General features: G+C 51.2%; 1 protein-coding gene across 1 annotated transcript in view; it reads left to right on the top strand.

Annotated features, from left to right (window-relative positions):
- The first annotated feature begins 2,580 nt into the window (after positions 1-2,580).
- Positions 2,581-17,284, top strand: part of Tns1 (tensin 1) — a 209,002-nt gene continuing 194,298 nt past the window's right edge. Inside the window, exon 1 of the mRNA XM_032901325.1 lies at positions 2,581-2,736. Within this exon, the coding sequence (XP_032757216.1) occupies positions 2,581-2,736 (156 nt within the window). The remainder of the gene's footprint in view (positions 2,737-17,284) is intronic.

Genomic DNA, 17,284 nt, shown 5'->3' with positions numbered 1-17,284 from the left:
GAAAGTAAGGTGACCTCCTGTGATTCTCTGGGCTCGGCTGCTTGCTCTCCTTACATACAGATGGGTGAGGGTCTAGACTTGAGAGAGAACGAGAGCATACCAGGGTCACACAATGAGTTAACTGGAGGAATGAAGTACAATTCTTTTCTTTTCGTTTCTTTTCTTATAGTTTACTGAGTATACTGCAAGGAATCCCAGTTACTTTTTCTTTTCTCTCTCTCTGTGTCTCTCCCTCTCCCTCCCCTCTGTCTCCGTTTCTTTCTACCTCTTTTTCTCTCTGTGTGTCTGTCTCTGTCTTTCCCTCTCTCCCCATCTCTCTCTCCCTTCCTCCCTCTCTCTCCCTCTGTCTCTATCTCTGTCTCTGTTTCTCTCTGCCTGTCTCTCTTTCTCTGTGTCTCTGTCTCTCTCTCTGAGACAGGGTTTCTCTGTGTAGCCCTGGTTGTCCTGGAACTTGGTCTGGAGACCAGGCTGGCCTCTGCCTCCTAGTGCTGACATTAAAGGCCTGCTCCACCACCACCCAGCTGCCAGTTATGTCTTGAAGACCGATGTATAAAGATGTGAATGTGGCCTCCACTTATCGAGCCGTTGCTGGTTTTGGTCACCCTGACCATTGCTGACATTTTTGTCTCATTCAATCCCCTTAGTAGCCTCCAGTACAGCGTTGACACACAGTGACTGGGCACAGAGAGGGTAAATCTCAATCCAATATCACAAAGCTGTAAGCTGAACTCAGATTTCCTTAGGAGTCGGAGAGATGCCTGTGCCATGGGGACACCCAGCTGGGGAACGTCACCTCCTTTCCCCTCGGCCAGCCCATGAGCCTCAGCAGAGTGTCATTGCCTTGGGACCCACATTCATCCTTTCCAGAGCCCCAGCTGAGTGGAAAAATGTATGTTCCCTGGGAAAGCAGGCAGAAGTAGACAGAGGGTGCAGCGTAGGAACTGAACCCAATGTTGGCTGTGGGGAGTGGGGTACCTGGTTTTAACCCACCACCCTCTCTTGTAGGACTCTACTTCTGTCTCCGAAGGGCCCTGGGACTCAGAGATGGATACTGTTGTCCTTGAGGGAGGATGAACTTAGGCTGAGATCCTGTCATCAAGGCCAGGCCAGGGGTCCAGCCTCCCAGACAGGAGTGACGGAGTTTGTGGGTGGGGTAGCTACCCTCTAATAGTGGATCACGGGCAAAAGAAAGGAAAAGGAAGAAAAGAAAGACAAGGAGAGCAGTGTGTGAAACCAGGACTGGGGGTCAGAAGACAAGGGTCTCTCATCCTGGACTGGTCACCCTTTCTTAGGCTCCACTTTCCTCATCTATAGATCCAGTTCTCTACAGACATTTCCTCAGGGTTCCTCTACCCGATCCCCAAGCCCAGGGACTACCGTGCTCACCTGGGAAAAGCCTGTCTGGTTGGGATGTGGGCAGGAGGATTCTGTTGCCTGAATATGTCCCTTGTGACTGTGGGCTCTGCAGTCTTTCCCAGTTCTCCTGCCTGGGGAGTGACTCAGGCCCAGCCTGAAGGGGGCTGGACTAGTCTTGTCCAGGGAGAAGTAGTAGAGAAAGATCGAGGGCACAGAGGTAGAATGGGCGGCTCCTTCAAGCTCATCTGGCAAAAGGCCAGTTGGTGTCTCAAACACAAACGCAACAAGGATAGGGGCTTCCTTTCCCAGGCACCTGCTCCTGTCTTTCTGTCTTGTTGCCAGTAGATGGCGGAGAGAGGCTGACTGAAACGCTAGGGGGCTCGGTTTTCTTTTTTGTTTTTCCCCCTCGAGTTGTCTCTTCTGTCATTGGACTGGAAGTGGCACAGGTGGGGAGAGAAGGCAAATGGCCACCAAGTATCTTTCTTCTTCCTCTTACCCCAGCCAGCAGCGGGATCCCGGCCAGTGTCGGGGTACCCACTTCCCGGGGATGGAAACCTCAGGTGGGCTGCTCGGTGTAGGGTGGCCTCTTTCGCTGACTTCACTCAACTTTCTGGTGCTGGGGGTCATCCTTTTTCTATGCCAGTCTGACATGGGGTGGTTGGTCCTGGTGACTGGAAACCAAGGGTTAGGGACTTCAGAGCTACTTTCATGAGCTCGAGGAACTACCTGTAAGCAGGGAACAGAGCGATCCCCAAACCTGCTGTTCTCTGCTCCACGTCCCGCCCTTCTTCCCAGTGCAGAGCCGGATCTACCCCTGGGCCCCCCTCGTCCTCCGTGCCATCGTTTCTGTCCCTTCAGATCTCTTCTCTGGTGTCAGTCTCTCAGTCATTCACTAGTCACGGCGTTGCTCTCTTTCACGCGCTCCCAGCTCAGCCAGTCTCGGGGATTCCGCCGCAGCCCCTCCCGGGTTCCCGCGCCCTCGGGTCCCCTCCCTACCGACTGCCTCCAGCGTCCGTGTCACCGCCCCTGGCCGGGCCCCCGCACTCCCACTGCCTGGCGGAGCGGTAGCGGAGGCGGAGGCGGACTCCCGACGGGGCGGGCCGGGGGCGTTGCCCTTCTCCCCACGTCGCAGACGCCTGGGGCCGAGAGGTCGCTGGGGCTGGGGGCGGGCCGGCTCGCTGGTAGTCCGCGTCCCCGCCCCGGGCCCGCCGGGTGCCGGGCCGGATGGGCTGCACCGTGAGCCTGGTGTGCTGCGAGGCGCTCGAGCCTCTGCCTTCTTGTGGCCCGCAGCCCCCCGGGACTCCGCCGGGCCCCGCGCGGCCCGAGCGCTCTGAGCCCGGGGGTGCGGCGTCCATCCAGAGGAGGAGGCTGCTGCTTCAGGTAGGGAGCTGCGGGCCGGGTGCGGGCAGCAGACACAGCAGAGCCCGGTCCACCTGGGACAGTAAGGAGTCTGGAAAGGTGTAGGCAGGAAAGTGGGAGGGCCCTGCAGCCAGTTCCATGGAGGTCACACCTGGGCCTCTGGTGTCCTTGAAGGGCAAGACGTTGGTGGCAGGTCTGTGATCCACTGCTACCGAAATTGAAGCAGGAGGATTATAAGTCAAGGCCAGCATAGTGAGATCGTTTCTTAAGCAAACTAAAACCAATCCAAACCCCAAACTCAAACTCCCACAAACACCAAAACCAATAAAACAAAAAAGCCTAAACAAGCAGAGAGAGAGAGAGAGAGAGAGAGAGAGAGAGAGAGAGAGAGAGAGAGAGGCAGAGAGAGGAGAGAGGGGAAGCAGCAGGCAATTAGTGAGAAATTGGAACCACCCAAAAGTTCTGGGATGAGGAGGGAAAGGTTAGTAACCTCTTACTTGGGGTAGGGAGGCAGCAGGGTCTGAGGAGGTGGGTGGGTCCATTAGAGTCCCCCTTTCTCCTCTCTCCTATTGTTTTCTGGGTGAGTCTTGGAAACTGGAAGTTGAAAAGCGACCAGGAGCAAAAAGTGTTGACCAGGAAAGCAGGCTGGCTGGACACCCCAGGCTTTGCATAGGCTCCATGGTTTCCTGGGGGGGGGGGGACACACGGTGTTTTGTATCAGCAGGGACTGGCCAGTTCTAGTCCATCCCCGGGAGAACCCTAGTCTCCTTCTCCACTGGGACAGGGGGAGCAGCCGTATGGGATTGTATACCGACTTTGTTCTGGGCGAGACTGGGACCCTTCAGTTCTTTCTCCACTGGAGGCCAGCAGAGTTAGTGTTGACTCCAAACGCATCCTGCCACCACATCCCAGCACCTCCGTATGGACAGACAATATGGCAATGTGTGCTTATGCACATGTTTTTGTGAGTGTGTTGAGTGTCGGCAATGCCCCTCTGCACCACTTGACTGGCTGTCCCTCTAGGGTGCAGATGATAGCATAGTTGTGGTTATATGCCATAGGCACAGGCATAGGGTTGGGAACTTGAAAATGAAATGCCCTATCCAGCAAGGTAGCAAGCAGGCAGTGACTGGTCACAATGAAGGATAGATCTGGGGACGGATTCTTATCTCTGTCTTAAAGTGGCTAGTGTCCTAGCTAGATTCTCATGGAGCCTGGGGGAGGACTCAGGGAGCCTGGAAGTAAGAATTGGGTATCCCAGTTACTGGTGATGGGCACAGAACTGGGGTGACATGATAGAGCTCTTAGACTTCCTGTCCCTCTAGAGTCATTAAGATATCCTTTCTCAAACCCCACCCCAGCTCAGAGCCTCTCTCTCCTCTACTTTGCAAGATGTCCAGGGTTGATGAGGAGGCAGTAGCCCTCCCTATCTCAAATCCCGGCTTACCCCTTAGAGGGTGAGTCTGAGCTGCTCGGGGGATGGGGATTCCAGTAGAGAGCCCTGGGAGGCATCTCACTGTACTCCACTGTACCTTGATGCTCCTGCCTTCTGCTTGACAGAGCTCTCCAGGCTGACCATCCACTTCCTTGTTTCATTCTGCTGCTCTTCAGACATGGCCCCGACCCTTCTCTGGTCTCCATGGGCTCAGAGCTCTTACTCCCTCCCATTCTCCCTGCAGCCAGCTTTGACATGGTGGGGGGATGCCCACTGGTCATGTGATGGTCGACAGGGATGGATAATTGGGCTGAGATCTGAGAGAGAAAGCAGGGGCACTGGAGGTGGGTGAGTCAGGGGAGGAGGGGGAGGGATTTGTATGTACCCTGTGTGACAGCGACAGGGACAGGGATGTTTATTCAGGGACAAGTGTCTGTCTGCATTTGGATGAGCTTGTTTTCCAGGGGCCTCTTGGGAGAGCTTGCTGTGACTCATCCCCTCCCTTATCTGCATGGATAAGGCTCCATCTCAGCCATGTGCCCAGGTCCTGGATCAAGCAGGGGCTGCTGGGCTGGCTGCTCTTTCTTGCTTACCCAAGACCCCATTCACAGGCAACTCTCAGGAGACTATGCAGCCCAGGAAAGAGCAGCCTCTGCCTATCACTGGAGCCCTTGCTGGAGGAGGTGTGATACTCACGTTCTTGTTCTGGATAAACATCTCTTGGGCTCTCACCCTCCCAGGAACCCAGCTCAGAAGCCACCAGGCATCTGGGCTGGCAGCCAGGGCCCTCCTACTGCCACAGACACGTGCCAGCCGCCATTCCTGCCTAGCCCATTCCATGGGCCAACTTCTTGCCCCAAGGCTGGCTGGGCTCATGTCCCTGACTCCCTTTTCAGCCTTGCTATTCTCCTGCTAATGATGCCCCCTTTGCCCTCTGTGGTACCCCCGTCTCTTTTGCAGGTTACCTTCCTCATTCTGCTGAGAGGCCCCCCCCTCTTCCCACCCCTACCCATTCTGTCTCTACAGCCATCACTACACTGGCAGGCCTGAATCTGAGACCTGCCCTTCCTACCTGTTTGGAGGGTGATGCCTGCTCTAGCTTTGCACTACCTGAGCTTGGACCCCACACACCCCTCAGTTAGCTTTTTTTTTTTTTTAACTATTAATGTTTTTAACCGTTTTATTGTGTGTGTGTGTGTGTGTGTGTGTGTGTGTGTGTGTGTGTGTGTGTGCCATGGTACATGTGTGAAAGTCAGAGGACAGCCTGTGGGAGTCACTTCTCTCCTTCTGCCATGTAGGTCCCTAGGATCAAACTCACAGCATCCAGCTTGGCAGCAAGTCCCTTCCCCAGCTGAGCCATGTCATGTCCTCAGCTGGTTTCTTTGGCCCTCACGGTTTGTGCATACTGAGCCCTCCCGAGGCTTCTGTGGGGGCCTGAAGAGGAAGGAGGGTGGGGATTGGCATCCCTCCTGAGTGTTCCCGCCAAGCTCCTCTGACCTGGGCGCCAAAGGGCCTGGCGGGCATCTCTAGGTGCCAGCCTCGCCTCCTCACTCTTGTGCCGTATCCAAGACAAGTGGGTGCTTGTCTGATGGTGGCGGGAGCAGGAGGAAGAAGCTTCAGGATGGTTCTTCCTCCTCCCTCCTAAAGCCATCCTTTGGGGCTGCTTCTCCTGCTTCTGCTTCTCCCAGCCTGGAGTCCTCAGAAGTTTAGCAGACCCACAGTCACCTGTATTGTCACATCTATAGCACAGAGATCTGTATCTAACCCAGCTCTCACTCCCGTGTGTTGGCTTATCTCTTCTTCTAGTTTGCTAGAATTCTAGCGCTCCAGAGCTGAGGTTCATGGCTCTGAACAGGAGGCAGCCACACATTCTCCCCGTGAGAATGTGATGAAAGCTATGGGTACTCTTGTAGGAAGAAGTGTACTCATGCCCACACAGCTGCTGCAGACACAAATGCTGTCGTGCACCTCTCCAGACTCACTCTGCTCCACTGTTTTCTCTTTCACAAATAAGCACCCCAAGTCTCAGAGAAGGGAAGTGACTCCCCTGATGCCATACTTCAAGTGAATGCCAGAACTACTAGTACTCCGGTGTCCTGGCCCCAGAAGGATGGGGCTTTTGTTCCCCAAATGTAACTTTTCCCTTTCCAGAGACTGCCTGCAAGATGGGGGCCTGGTTGTTCCTTTTGCTCCGTATTGATTCTTAGTTTTGAGCAAGTGGCATCAGGTGAGGAGGTGGGTGACAAGGCAGAAATCAGACAGCACTTGCTCTTACCCTAGGGGACTGTCCATTGGGTGGGAGAGATGGAGAGGACTGCAAAGGACGACTGGAACAAATGCTTCTTCTCTGGTAACAGTGCTTAGTGGGGGTTGGTGTGGGGGAGGGGGGAGGAGTGGGAGAAGGGTGGGTCAGCCTGTCAGTGATGACTGTAGAGTGACTGGCTGAGGAAGGAAGTGGTGCTTCCATAGTGGCCTGGAGCAGAGGTAAGGAAGAGAAAAGGTCTAGCAGAGTGAGTTCCATGCTCAAAAGTTCTGGGATGGAGGGTGTTGGGGACTTCCTACAGAAGCTTAGAGACTTTCTGTAGTCGCTCCGACTCCCCATGAGTCCCTTTTCTGGGCCATGGCTGTGGTATGAGAGGGGTAGAGGCCACCAAGCCAGGAGCCTGGACAGACAACGAGGCCTTCTGGGAAGGGCATGATGATGGAGAAGACAGTGAGTCTGAGGCTGGATAGGAGGTAAGGTGAGGTAGGAGAGTGGCTCCTCTCTTTTTTTTTTTTTTTTTTTTTTTGGTTCTTTTTTTTTTGGGGGGGACCCGAACCCAGGGCCTTCCTCCTAGGTGGCTCTACCACTGAAAATCCCCAGCCCCAGTGGCTCCTCTCTTACAAACATGGCTTATGAGGCTCAACATGTCCTCTGGCTGCGTGTATAGGCTCTCTAGTGACTCAGACACATATGTGTTCCACACGTAGAGTTAAGGAACCGAGTGTTCGGAATGCCTGAGGTCCCAACTGCTCAGAGAGCTGAGGCAGGAGGATTGTGAGTGAAGGGACAGATTTATAGTGAGGCTCTGTCTCAAGAAAAAAAGGGAGTTTATAACTTGGTCATAGAGAACTTGCCTAGATATAGAATTCCCTGGGATATCGCCAGTTGTGGGAAGAGGAGGAAGAGAAATGTTTTCCAGCCCAGCACTCCTACCACTCATTGACTTCCCCCTCAAGGGGATGTTCACTACCTTGCCTTCTGACAGAACACTCTGACCTGGTGGAGGTTTTCTTATCAATGGAATGGAGTGTGGATTTTATGCCTGTTATGATCTACCTACACCATGGCCATGAATGTTATCCTTAATCTTGTACATGGTTGTAGATTATTCCTTCTCCTGGCTGGGATGTATTCCACTATGTGAAGACAGATCTCTACTGGCAAGCATCAGGGACTCCTGTGACTGACGTCCATGTGACTGTGTTCACATGTGGCTTTTGGTGATCATATGTTCTTACGTCTGCTGTATAGATGCAGGCTTCCATGTTGATAGTTGTAAGAAAGCTCAACAAGGATCAGGAAGCTCTTTCTATGAATGGAGCATGCTGGGTATTTTGACGGCAGCATTGGTTGTATCCTGAGGAGGGAGAAGAGACTCTGTGGCACCCTAGTGTTCTGTCCTTGTGGTATGCCCCATGCCAGTCCTATGCACTGCTGTGTGGCCTCTGTGGGACTTGAGGAAGAAAGGGAGCTAGAGAATGACACTGCACCGGGGTAGGTGGCACTCAGCTGACTACCTCCTCCTCGGTTTTATGTTCCGTCTGGGGGCAGGCCCAGTCCCTGGCAGGAACAGGAGGCTATGTTATGAGGCTGAGGGGAGGGCCTCATTCCTTCTTTCTTTCCAGATGGGCAAGAAGCCAGCTATTGCCTCCTTGCTTGCTGTATGAACTTGCCAATGTCCCCTGGCAGAGTGTGGTGCCAAGGGCAGGCAAGCTAAGGCAGCCCTCAGGGGAACAGAGGAGAGTAGAGGTTTCCATCTACTGAAGAGGTGCCTGGTACCCAGGTTCCTCCCCCTTTTTAATAGTCCAGCTCCAGTTTCCAATTTACTGTTCCAGAGACCGGCCTGAACAACCCCAGTGTCCAGAGGTCTATCCCAGGACAGTAGAGTAGATAAGCACCACTTCTAGGTTATCTGTGTACCTCCCTCCTGTGTGTGTGTGTGTGTGTGTGTGTGTGTGTGTGTGTGTGACATACATAAATGTGGAGGCCATTGTTATCAGGTTGTCTTCCTTGATTAGTCACCTTATTTTCTGAAACAGGATCTCTCGCTGAATCCAAAGCTCATTGATTGGCTAGTCTGGCTGGCCAGTGAGCTCCAGGATCCTCCCATCTCTGCCCACTCCTTGCTAAGTACTAGGGCCTAAGGAAGCATGCCATCCATGCCAGACTTTTTCACGTGGCTTCTGAGGATCTGAACTCAGGTCCTCATCTGTGCATGGCAGACTCTTTATCAACTGAACCATTCCCTCAATTGACACATTCTTTTCTTCCCAGAAACAAGAGGCGAGTTGGTGGGCCACTCTGGGAATGTCTATTCAAAAGATTGTTTCCCTAGTAAGTCTCTAAGCAAGGGTCTCATGTCAAGACTGAGTTTCACGGAACTTAGAGCCCCAGGAACTTAACAAACATTTTATAGCACACAGATGCTCAGAGGATGTAGTGATGTGTGGTGAGACGGGTTAAGGCAGAGAATCCTGTGGAAGGAGAGAGGACCAAATGGAAAGCCACACCCTTATGGACAGGATTGGGAAGGGCTGGCTTGCTACCCTGTGGAGCTCTTTGATTTCCTGCTCAAACTTGGGCTCTTCCTGGCTTGAATTCCTTTGGGTGCCTGGCAGAGGGTACGTTGTGAAGATAGAAACCAGGGTTTGACCAATGGAGTCAATGTCAGGTGTGGTTGAAGGTCAACAGAAGCACAGGGTCGGATGAAGTGAGCTGATAGGACGAAGCCAGGTTAGAAACCAGTGAGGCAGGAGATGGGATTTGGCAACCAGCTGGAGCCGGCAGTGGGTGGCAGTCACAGGAGACTGGAGCAGGTGTCTCCTGGCTTCAGTGTAAACTTTTGCCTCTGCACAGCTGCTCCGGGCAGTTGTGCCAGCATCCTTTCAGAAACTTCTGCATGTCTATATCCACTCCCATGACACCCTCCTCATCTCGCCATAGCTGAAGCCAGAAGGGTTGGGAATGGCTTGGAGGAGCCACAGACGTGATCTCGGAGTCTTCAGAAGAGACCGACATCCCATGCTCTGTGGGCATCACAATGGTTTAGCACCCAGCGAGAGCCTCTCGATTCTCTTGCGTCTGCTCACCTATTAAGCCCCTAGCCTTCCCACATGTCTCTTCCTTCTCTCATTCTTCTTCTTCTCCTTCAAATGTCCACTCTTTATTCTCCAGTACTGCATTTCCTCTCTCTCACCCACCTGCCCTCTTCAAGCACTGTGTGTGTTTACATTGCTTTACTGAGAGTCTTTGTAAATTTCTTCTAGAAGAACAGAATGTCTGCTTTACTGAGAGTCTTAGTTTCTGCTAGAGGAATAGAATGTCTGAAATGGATGATATCTTTTCTTTCTCTTTTTAAAATTTTTTTTTGTTTTTTGAGACAGGGTCTTACTGTGTAGCTCTGACTAGCTTGGAACTTTTTATGTAGACCAGGAAGGTCTTGAACTCACAGATATCTGCTTACCCCTGCTTCCTGGGTACTGGGGTTAAATGCATGCACCACCATGTCTATCTGATTGTTAAATTTTAATTACCATAGCTCATCCTAATATTGGGCGCATTTAGAATGGTTTTTTTTTTGGGGGGGGAGACAACTCAGTTGATAGAGTGCTTGCCTGGCAAGCATAACAATCTGAATTTAAATCATTAGTACCCAGGTAAAAAGCCAGGCATGGTAGGTGTATCTGTAATCATAGTTCTGGGGATGCTGAGACAGGAGGATTCTGGATGCTTATTGGCTGACTAGTCTTGCTGAATGGATGAGCTCCCCCACTAATGAGAGACCCTGTCTCAAAAACTATGATGGGCCCCATGAGATGACTCAGTGAGTAACAGTAGTTGCCACCTAAGCCTGAGGATCTGAGTTCAGATCCCAGCATTTGTATAGAAACTGGGGCAAAGCCACATACGCCATAAAACCCCCAATGTCACAGGAAGCAGAGACAAGAGAATTGATGAGGCTTGTTGGCCACTAACTTAGCTCCAGGTTCAGCAAGAAATCTTTTATCAAAGAAACAAGATGGAGGATGGCAGGGCAAGACACCAAGCATCCCCCTCTTACCTCTCTGACTATACCTGCACACACATGTGCACACACGCCACAGACATGCAAGACACCCAACATTGGCTACCATGTATGCACACAGACACACACCACACCTAACACACATGCATGCATACACACATACCACACATAACACACATGCATGCACATGCACACACGCATGCATACACACATACCACACCTAACACACATGCATGCACATACGCACACACACACACTCACACACAAAATTTAAACTTTTTACTTGTTATTGTTGTGTGTGCACACCTGCAGTGGCAATCAGAGGGCAGCTTCACAGAGTCAGCTTTTGCCTTTCACTGTCACGCAGATCCAGAGACCCACGCTTAGATGACTGGGTTCGTACACACTTTTACCTCTTGAACCATCTCCCCAGCCCACAAACGACATTTTCTCTTCTTATTCTTTTAAAGATCGTCTTAGTTTATATGTGTTGAGTGTTTTGCTTTCATATTTGTAGGCGAACCACATGTGTGCTTGGTGCCTGTGGAGGTCAAAAGAGGGTGTCAGGTCTTCCAGAACTGGGTTATAGATGGTCATGAGACACCATATGGGTGATAGGAACCAAAAGTCTAATTTTCCTTTCTTTTCTTTTTTTAAAGACAAGGTCCCATATAGCTCAGATTGGCTTTGAACTCATTATAGGGCTGAGGATGATCTTCATCCATTAAACTTCAAAGTGCTGGTATTTCTGGCATTTATCCCACCAGGCACGGTTTTATGTGGTGCTAGGGATGATAGCCAGGATTTTATGCATGCTAGGCAAGCCCTGTTGCCTTCTATCCCCAGCCGGGAACCACATCTTCTTTATCCATTCCTCTATTAAAGGGCATCCTGGTCGGTTTTATAATGGGCATTTTCCTGCATATCTGCCTATGTACCAGTTATGTCCCTGGTACCCGCAGGGACTAGAAGAGCGCACTGAGTCCCCTAGGACTGGAGTTTTGGATGGCTATGAGTCAGTCTGCGGGTACTTGGACCAGGTCCTATGTAATTTAGCTGGAGTAAACACCGATGACTCTGTGATGTGTGAATGTGGATCTGTGGGGTCCAGGATCCCAGGAGTGCTGTAGCTGAGTCAGATGGAAGCTTTGTTGTTAGTGTTTGGGAAACCTCCATGCTGCCTTCCACAGGGGTTAGAGAAGTTGCCTTTTGCCTGCGTCCTAACGTTTTAATGACTGTCATTCTGACTGGAATGAGATAAAAGTCCAACCTGGTTTTCTCTTTTGAAATGTTTGTTTACTTTTAGTTTATGCGTACAGGTGTTTTGACATGCCTGCGTCATAGGTGAGCAGTGCCTGTGGAGGCCAGAGGAGGGCATAGGATTCTCTGAGCCTGCAGTTACCAGGTGGTTGTGAGGAACCCTGTAGGTGCTGGGAGCTCAGTTTTGCTTTTGTTTTTTTGTTTTTTGTTTTTTTGTTTTGTTTTGTTTTTGTTTTTTTTGTTTTTAATGAAAAAGCAGCCAGTGCTTTTAACCAGAGATCCATCACTCCAGCTCCTCAATGCAGTATGTTGTTGAGATAGGGTTTCTCTGTGTAGCCTTGCCCAGCCTGGAACTTGATAGGTGGACTAGGCTGGCTTCGAACTCAGAAAGCGGCCTGTGTCTGCCTCCCAAGTGCTGGGATTAAAGGTGTGTGTTACCACTCCCGGATCCCTCGATTTAGTTTTAATTTGCATTTCTCCGATGGCTGGTGAGATTGGATAGTCCTCCCAGTGTCTGCTTCACCTTGTGAGAACCATCTGCTTATTTCGTTAGCCTGTTTGTTAAGAGGGTTATTGGATTATCTCTTTATTGTGTGTGGTATATATGTATGTGTTTGTATGGCTGTGTACCCACACGTGTGTGAGGGCGTGCTTGTATATGCAGAGACCAGATAGCAACATCAGATCAGATATCCACATCAGATGACTTCCTTAATAATTTTCAATCTCTATGTTTTTTTTATATTACAAATTTTCTAGGCTTTTCTGTGTGTATGTTGTGTATGTGCCTGTTCATGCTTGCATGCGTGTAGGCGTGTGCGTGTGTATGTGGAGGCCCAAGGTTGGTGTCGTTAATCGTCCCAGACCACTCTTCCGGCACCTTGATCCTGTCTCTGCCTATGAGGCTGGGATTTATGCAGGTTCCAGGGACCCAACTGACCCTCCTGACATTCTGGACCTTATCTTCTGTCTGTGTGGCTAGCAAGGGTTTCCTCCCATTCTTGAAGGCCGGGTCCTTTGGTTATTTGTTTTCTTTACCGTGCAGAGAGTTTCAAATTCCCACTTGTCAGTTGTTGGCACTATTCGCTATGGGATTGGAGCGCTGCTCAGGACGACCTTGTCTGCACCTGTATCTTGAAGTGTCCCCTACCTTTTCCTCCATAGTTGTAGACGTGCAGGATTTTCTTTCTTTTTTAAGGTCTATCCACTCATGTACTTTACGCCTATGGATGCTTTGCGTGCACGCACTTCTGCACTCCAGAAGACAGCATCAGACGGTTAGGAGCTGTCATGTGGGTGCTGAAAACTGAAGTCAGGACCTTCAGCAGAGTGGTGCTTGCTCTTAACCACCAAGCCATCAATTCAGCCCTGAGTGTCGGGATTTTCACTGGATCTGTTGGGGTTCGTCTCTTCATTTAGCAAACCCTTTCCTTTGCGGGAACTCTCCTTTTCTAGGAGACTCACTCCTGAGATGGTAGCCAACTCCAGGGCTAACGGCATTAGTCCATTCATGAGGTTAGTGTCTCATTGACGTTCACCCTCCAACCAGATGTGCTGTCATCTGGGTCCAGATCTGTCCTGCCTCAGGTTGTCTGGGAAGCCCTCCCCAGAGGAGGTTACATTTCAAACAGGGATCTTAGAGACTCGTAGGCATTCACTGACCCAGAGGGGAGGCATGGAATCTCAGTGGGACTCAGAGCTTAGGGAAAGAAGGGTTGAGGAAGGGATTGAAGGTGGGGACGTGGCCTGCATAGGAAGGGGATTGAATGCAGAGATGCCTGGGGCTGTCAAGAGGCCTTGGAAGTGGGGGTTCTCCATTTTAATCTGTTCTTGGCACAGGGTAGAGGATTCATGGAGGGTAGGGCATGGGGTGTTTGGAACTTGTTGGCCAGCCTTTCTCAGGACCACATAGAAGTTTGCACACTGTGTGTTTAGGAGTGGGATGCAGTTCCTCCTCCCTTACTGAATGTCCAGGAAGCTGACCATCTGCCCTTGTCTTTTCCTTCACCTCTATTACGACACCCACACTCGACTCCAAGAACCTGGGCCGAGCAGGGTAGGTTGTTGAGCCAAGAACTCACCTATAATGTCTGGCTCTCTGCCTGCCCTTTTGGCTCTATTTACCTGCTGCCCTGCCCAGGTGTCACTCCCAGGGGACAGGCCTGGCTTTGTTGGGACCCTGAGACCTTGGCCAGGGATTGGGTCTTGCCCCTGCAGAGATGCAGGAGGGGAAATGACTGAGGAGGTATGGGGTGTCTGGATCTGGGTCTGTAGAAGTCTGAGTGTAGACATCCTGGGCTGGGCACTGCTTGTCCTGCTGGCCACGTCCCTGACATGTTCCTGGCAGGTTGGGAGTAGGGCAGCTGATGGTTTATGGCCAGAGGTACAGAGTAAGTGAAAAGAGCCCTCTGGCCATATCTCCTTTCTCTTGCTTCCTCTGGCCCAGCACCCTGGTCTGCTTCTCAGCTGAGAGACTTCCTTTCCCTATTTTCTCTGGTCAGCTTCTACACTCCAACTCTATTCCTTCCTGTGTATCTGTCTTGCAGGGGCAGATAGCTTCTCTGCTACAGGGGAGACTGTCTGGGGTTGCAGCTTCCCAGAGGGCTTGGGAATGATACTGAGTTCAGCAATGACTTGTTTTTTTAAGCAGTTTTAGGAATGTGTATGGATAAGTAGATGATAAACCTTTTTGTGCCTCAGTTTCCCCCACTGCTCTAACAACCTTTAATACAGTGTATGGCACATTGGCAACATGTGATAAAGCTGTGGTCATCTTTATGGTCATCAACACCATCATTGCTATTGCGATAGTATTCGTCTGGCCCGCCAGGAAAGAAAGTGTAGCAGAAGTGTGAGGGTCTGAGGCCTGAGGAGCCTGTCAGAGGTCTGATGGCCGGGGGAGGCTGAGAGTCTCAAACTGCTGTGTGGGAGACTGACCTGAGACAGTGGGTGGAGGCAGGCATAGGCCAGGCCTCTTCATTCAGGGGAGAGTCAGGGAGGCTGGTGGAACCTGTGGGGCACAGTTGGCCAGAAGTGCTTTTAGGGTGATCCTCTCCCCTCCTGTGGGGTGCCCAGTCTTTGTAAACAGTGAACAGTGTGATGGGTTTCATCAGGAATCAGAACCTTGTTATTTCCAGCAGCCTTTGTAGGACAGAGGAGTGGAGGGGGCTTCAGGTCTGGGGTGTGCATGTGTCTGTGTTTATGTGTGTGTGAGTGTGTGTGTGTGTTTATATGTGTGTGTGTGTTTATGTGTGTGTCTCTGTGTGTGTGTATGTGTGTGTGTGTTTATGTGTGTGTGTGTTTATGTGTGTGTGTGTCTGTGTGAGTGTGTCTGTGTTTATGTGTGTGTGTCTGTGTTTATGTGTGTGTATGTGTGTGTGTATCTGTGTTTATGTGTGTGTATGTGTGTTTATGTGTGTGTCATGTGTGTGTTGTGTTTATGTGTGCATGTGTTTATGTGTGTGCCTCTGTGTGTGTGAGTGTGTGCGTCTGTGTGTCTGTGTTTATATGTGTGTGTGTGTGTGTCTGTGTGTGTGTGTGTGTGTGTCTCTGTGTCTCTGTGTCTGTTTATATGTGTGTGAGTGTGTGTGCATGTGTGTCTGTGTTTATGTGTGTGTGTTTATGTGTGTGTCTCTGTGTGTAAGTGAGTGTGTGTGTCTGTGTTTATGTGTGTGTGTGTGTGTGTGTGTGTGTGTGTGTGTGTGTGTCGATGGCCTGGGGAGCAATGGGGAATGACTCAAGCATCTAGAAGAGATGACTGTGCTGAGGGTGGCTGTAGCGGATGTAACTCACTATTCTAAGCCTTCTGGCTTCCCACTGCCAAGTTCTGGCTTTTGCATGAATATCCCCTGCCTCCTTTTACTTAGCTGCTTAGAGCAGAGGGTTTATTCCCTCAGGCCTCTAACACTTTTCCTGCACTCCCCATTCTGCCTTTTGGCTTGAGTGTGTCAGTGCTGAGGGGGAAACTGAGGCACAGTGCACTGGGGCAGGGGCAGCCCTAAGGTATGGCATTTGGAAATGGGCAGTTTACTCCCCCCTCCCCCTGCCCCGTTCCACCCTAAAGCTTATGCTGGGCAGGGGGCTAATGGGCGATTGGACATGACCTTGACTGTTCTTTGAGCTGGCCCAAGTGTGGGGCAGGGGTGCCTGGCAGTTGCCAAGCTGTAACAACATTAGCTGAATGAAGTTGGAGCAAAAGCAAGTGTTTCTGGGCACCGAGTTGCGGCCATCTGTGGGCGTTCGGCTCAGACCCAGCCTGGCCAGACTGTCCCCCTCCTCTACTGCCCCCTCAGCTCCCACAGCGGCAGCTGGCAGACTGCATTGAGCCCTGTGAGGCACCCAGACGGCCTCCTGACCCTTAGCCACTCACTATGCTAAGCAGGGTTCCTGTATTCCTTTGCCTTTTAATGGAGTCACAGCAGGGGGGAGGTTTCTCTATAGTTCTCTTGTTTCCTACAAAATTCCTCCCTGCTTGTGTGACTGCAAGCTACTTCCAGAGGGCCAGAAAGAAAGCTTCAGAGCTCCGGGAATAGGTACCTGAGGATATGGCTAGCTAGGGGAGACATTTCTTACTACTTCCTAGGTGGGTGCTCTGGGCAGAATGACTCCCCACCTATAAGCTTCAGTGACTTCAGTTGGGAAATAGGGGGAATGGAACCCACCATAACAGGCTTCTGGGAAGAGCTAGCTAACTTTACCAAGCTCTGAGACAGGGGGGCAGGTGGCACTGTCTGTGCCTGTTCACACTCTGTCCTGAATGACATCTTCTTTCTCTTGTCACTCTGTAGTTTGCAGGCTGCAGTGCTGAGGTCAGCTGGGGATGGTGTAGGAGGAGCAGACTGGCCTGGAAGCTCCTCTGGGAGGTGTGTGTGTGTGTGTGTGTGTGTGTGTGTGTGTGTGTGTGTGTGTGTGTGTGATTAGATGAAGCCTGGAGATACCAACGAGCTTATAGCATCCTGGAGACAAAATGAGGGAAGGCTAGTTATGAAATACCATGTGCCCAGGGCCCAGGCTGATCTGGTAGCAGGTGGGAAATGAGCGAGCTGGGGGTCTCTGCTCCTATGCCTAGGAGATTAGAGTGAGAACAGGGGCTTGCATGATTAGTGAGGGATCTGAGGAACTGAGAGAAACAGTGTTTCCAGCCTGTTGCAGGTGCTCAGTCAGACTCTATTCCCATCTGAAGGCCTTCTGGGTCACCTGGTTGACTCCTCTATGAATCTGCATTAAACCCCTGTAGAGGAGTGGGTCTGATTGTGTGGAGAACCAACCGTATGCTTGAGGCCTCTGACTCTGCAGGCAGGCTACCAGTCAGTTAGCAATGCTGACTTTAAAAACAGCCTTTTTGGTATTACACACCTTCAATCCCAGCTCTCGGGAGGCCTAGCTCTCGGGAGGCAGAGGCAGGCGGATCTGTGAGTATGAGGCCAGCCTGGTCTACAGAGCTGTTTTCCAGAACAGCCAGGGCTACAGAGAGAAATTCTGTCTTAGAAAATACACACACACACACACACACACACACACACACACACACACACACGCTCGCACCACACGCCTAAACAACCAACCAAAAAAACCCAGCATTTTCAGG

Source organism: Rattus rattus, chromosome 4 (assembly GCF_011064425.1).
Source record: "Rattus rattus isolate New Zealand chromosome 4, Rrattus_CSIRO_v1, whole genome shotgun sequence".
Classification (NCBI taxonomy): Eukaryota; Metazoa; Chordata; class Mammalia; order Rodentia; family Muridae; genus Rattus; species Rattus rattus.
Note: the sequence above shows the minus strand (reverse complement) of the source record. Positions and strands in the feature narration are given on the sequence as shown.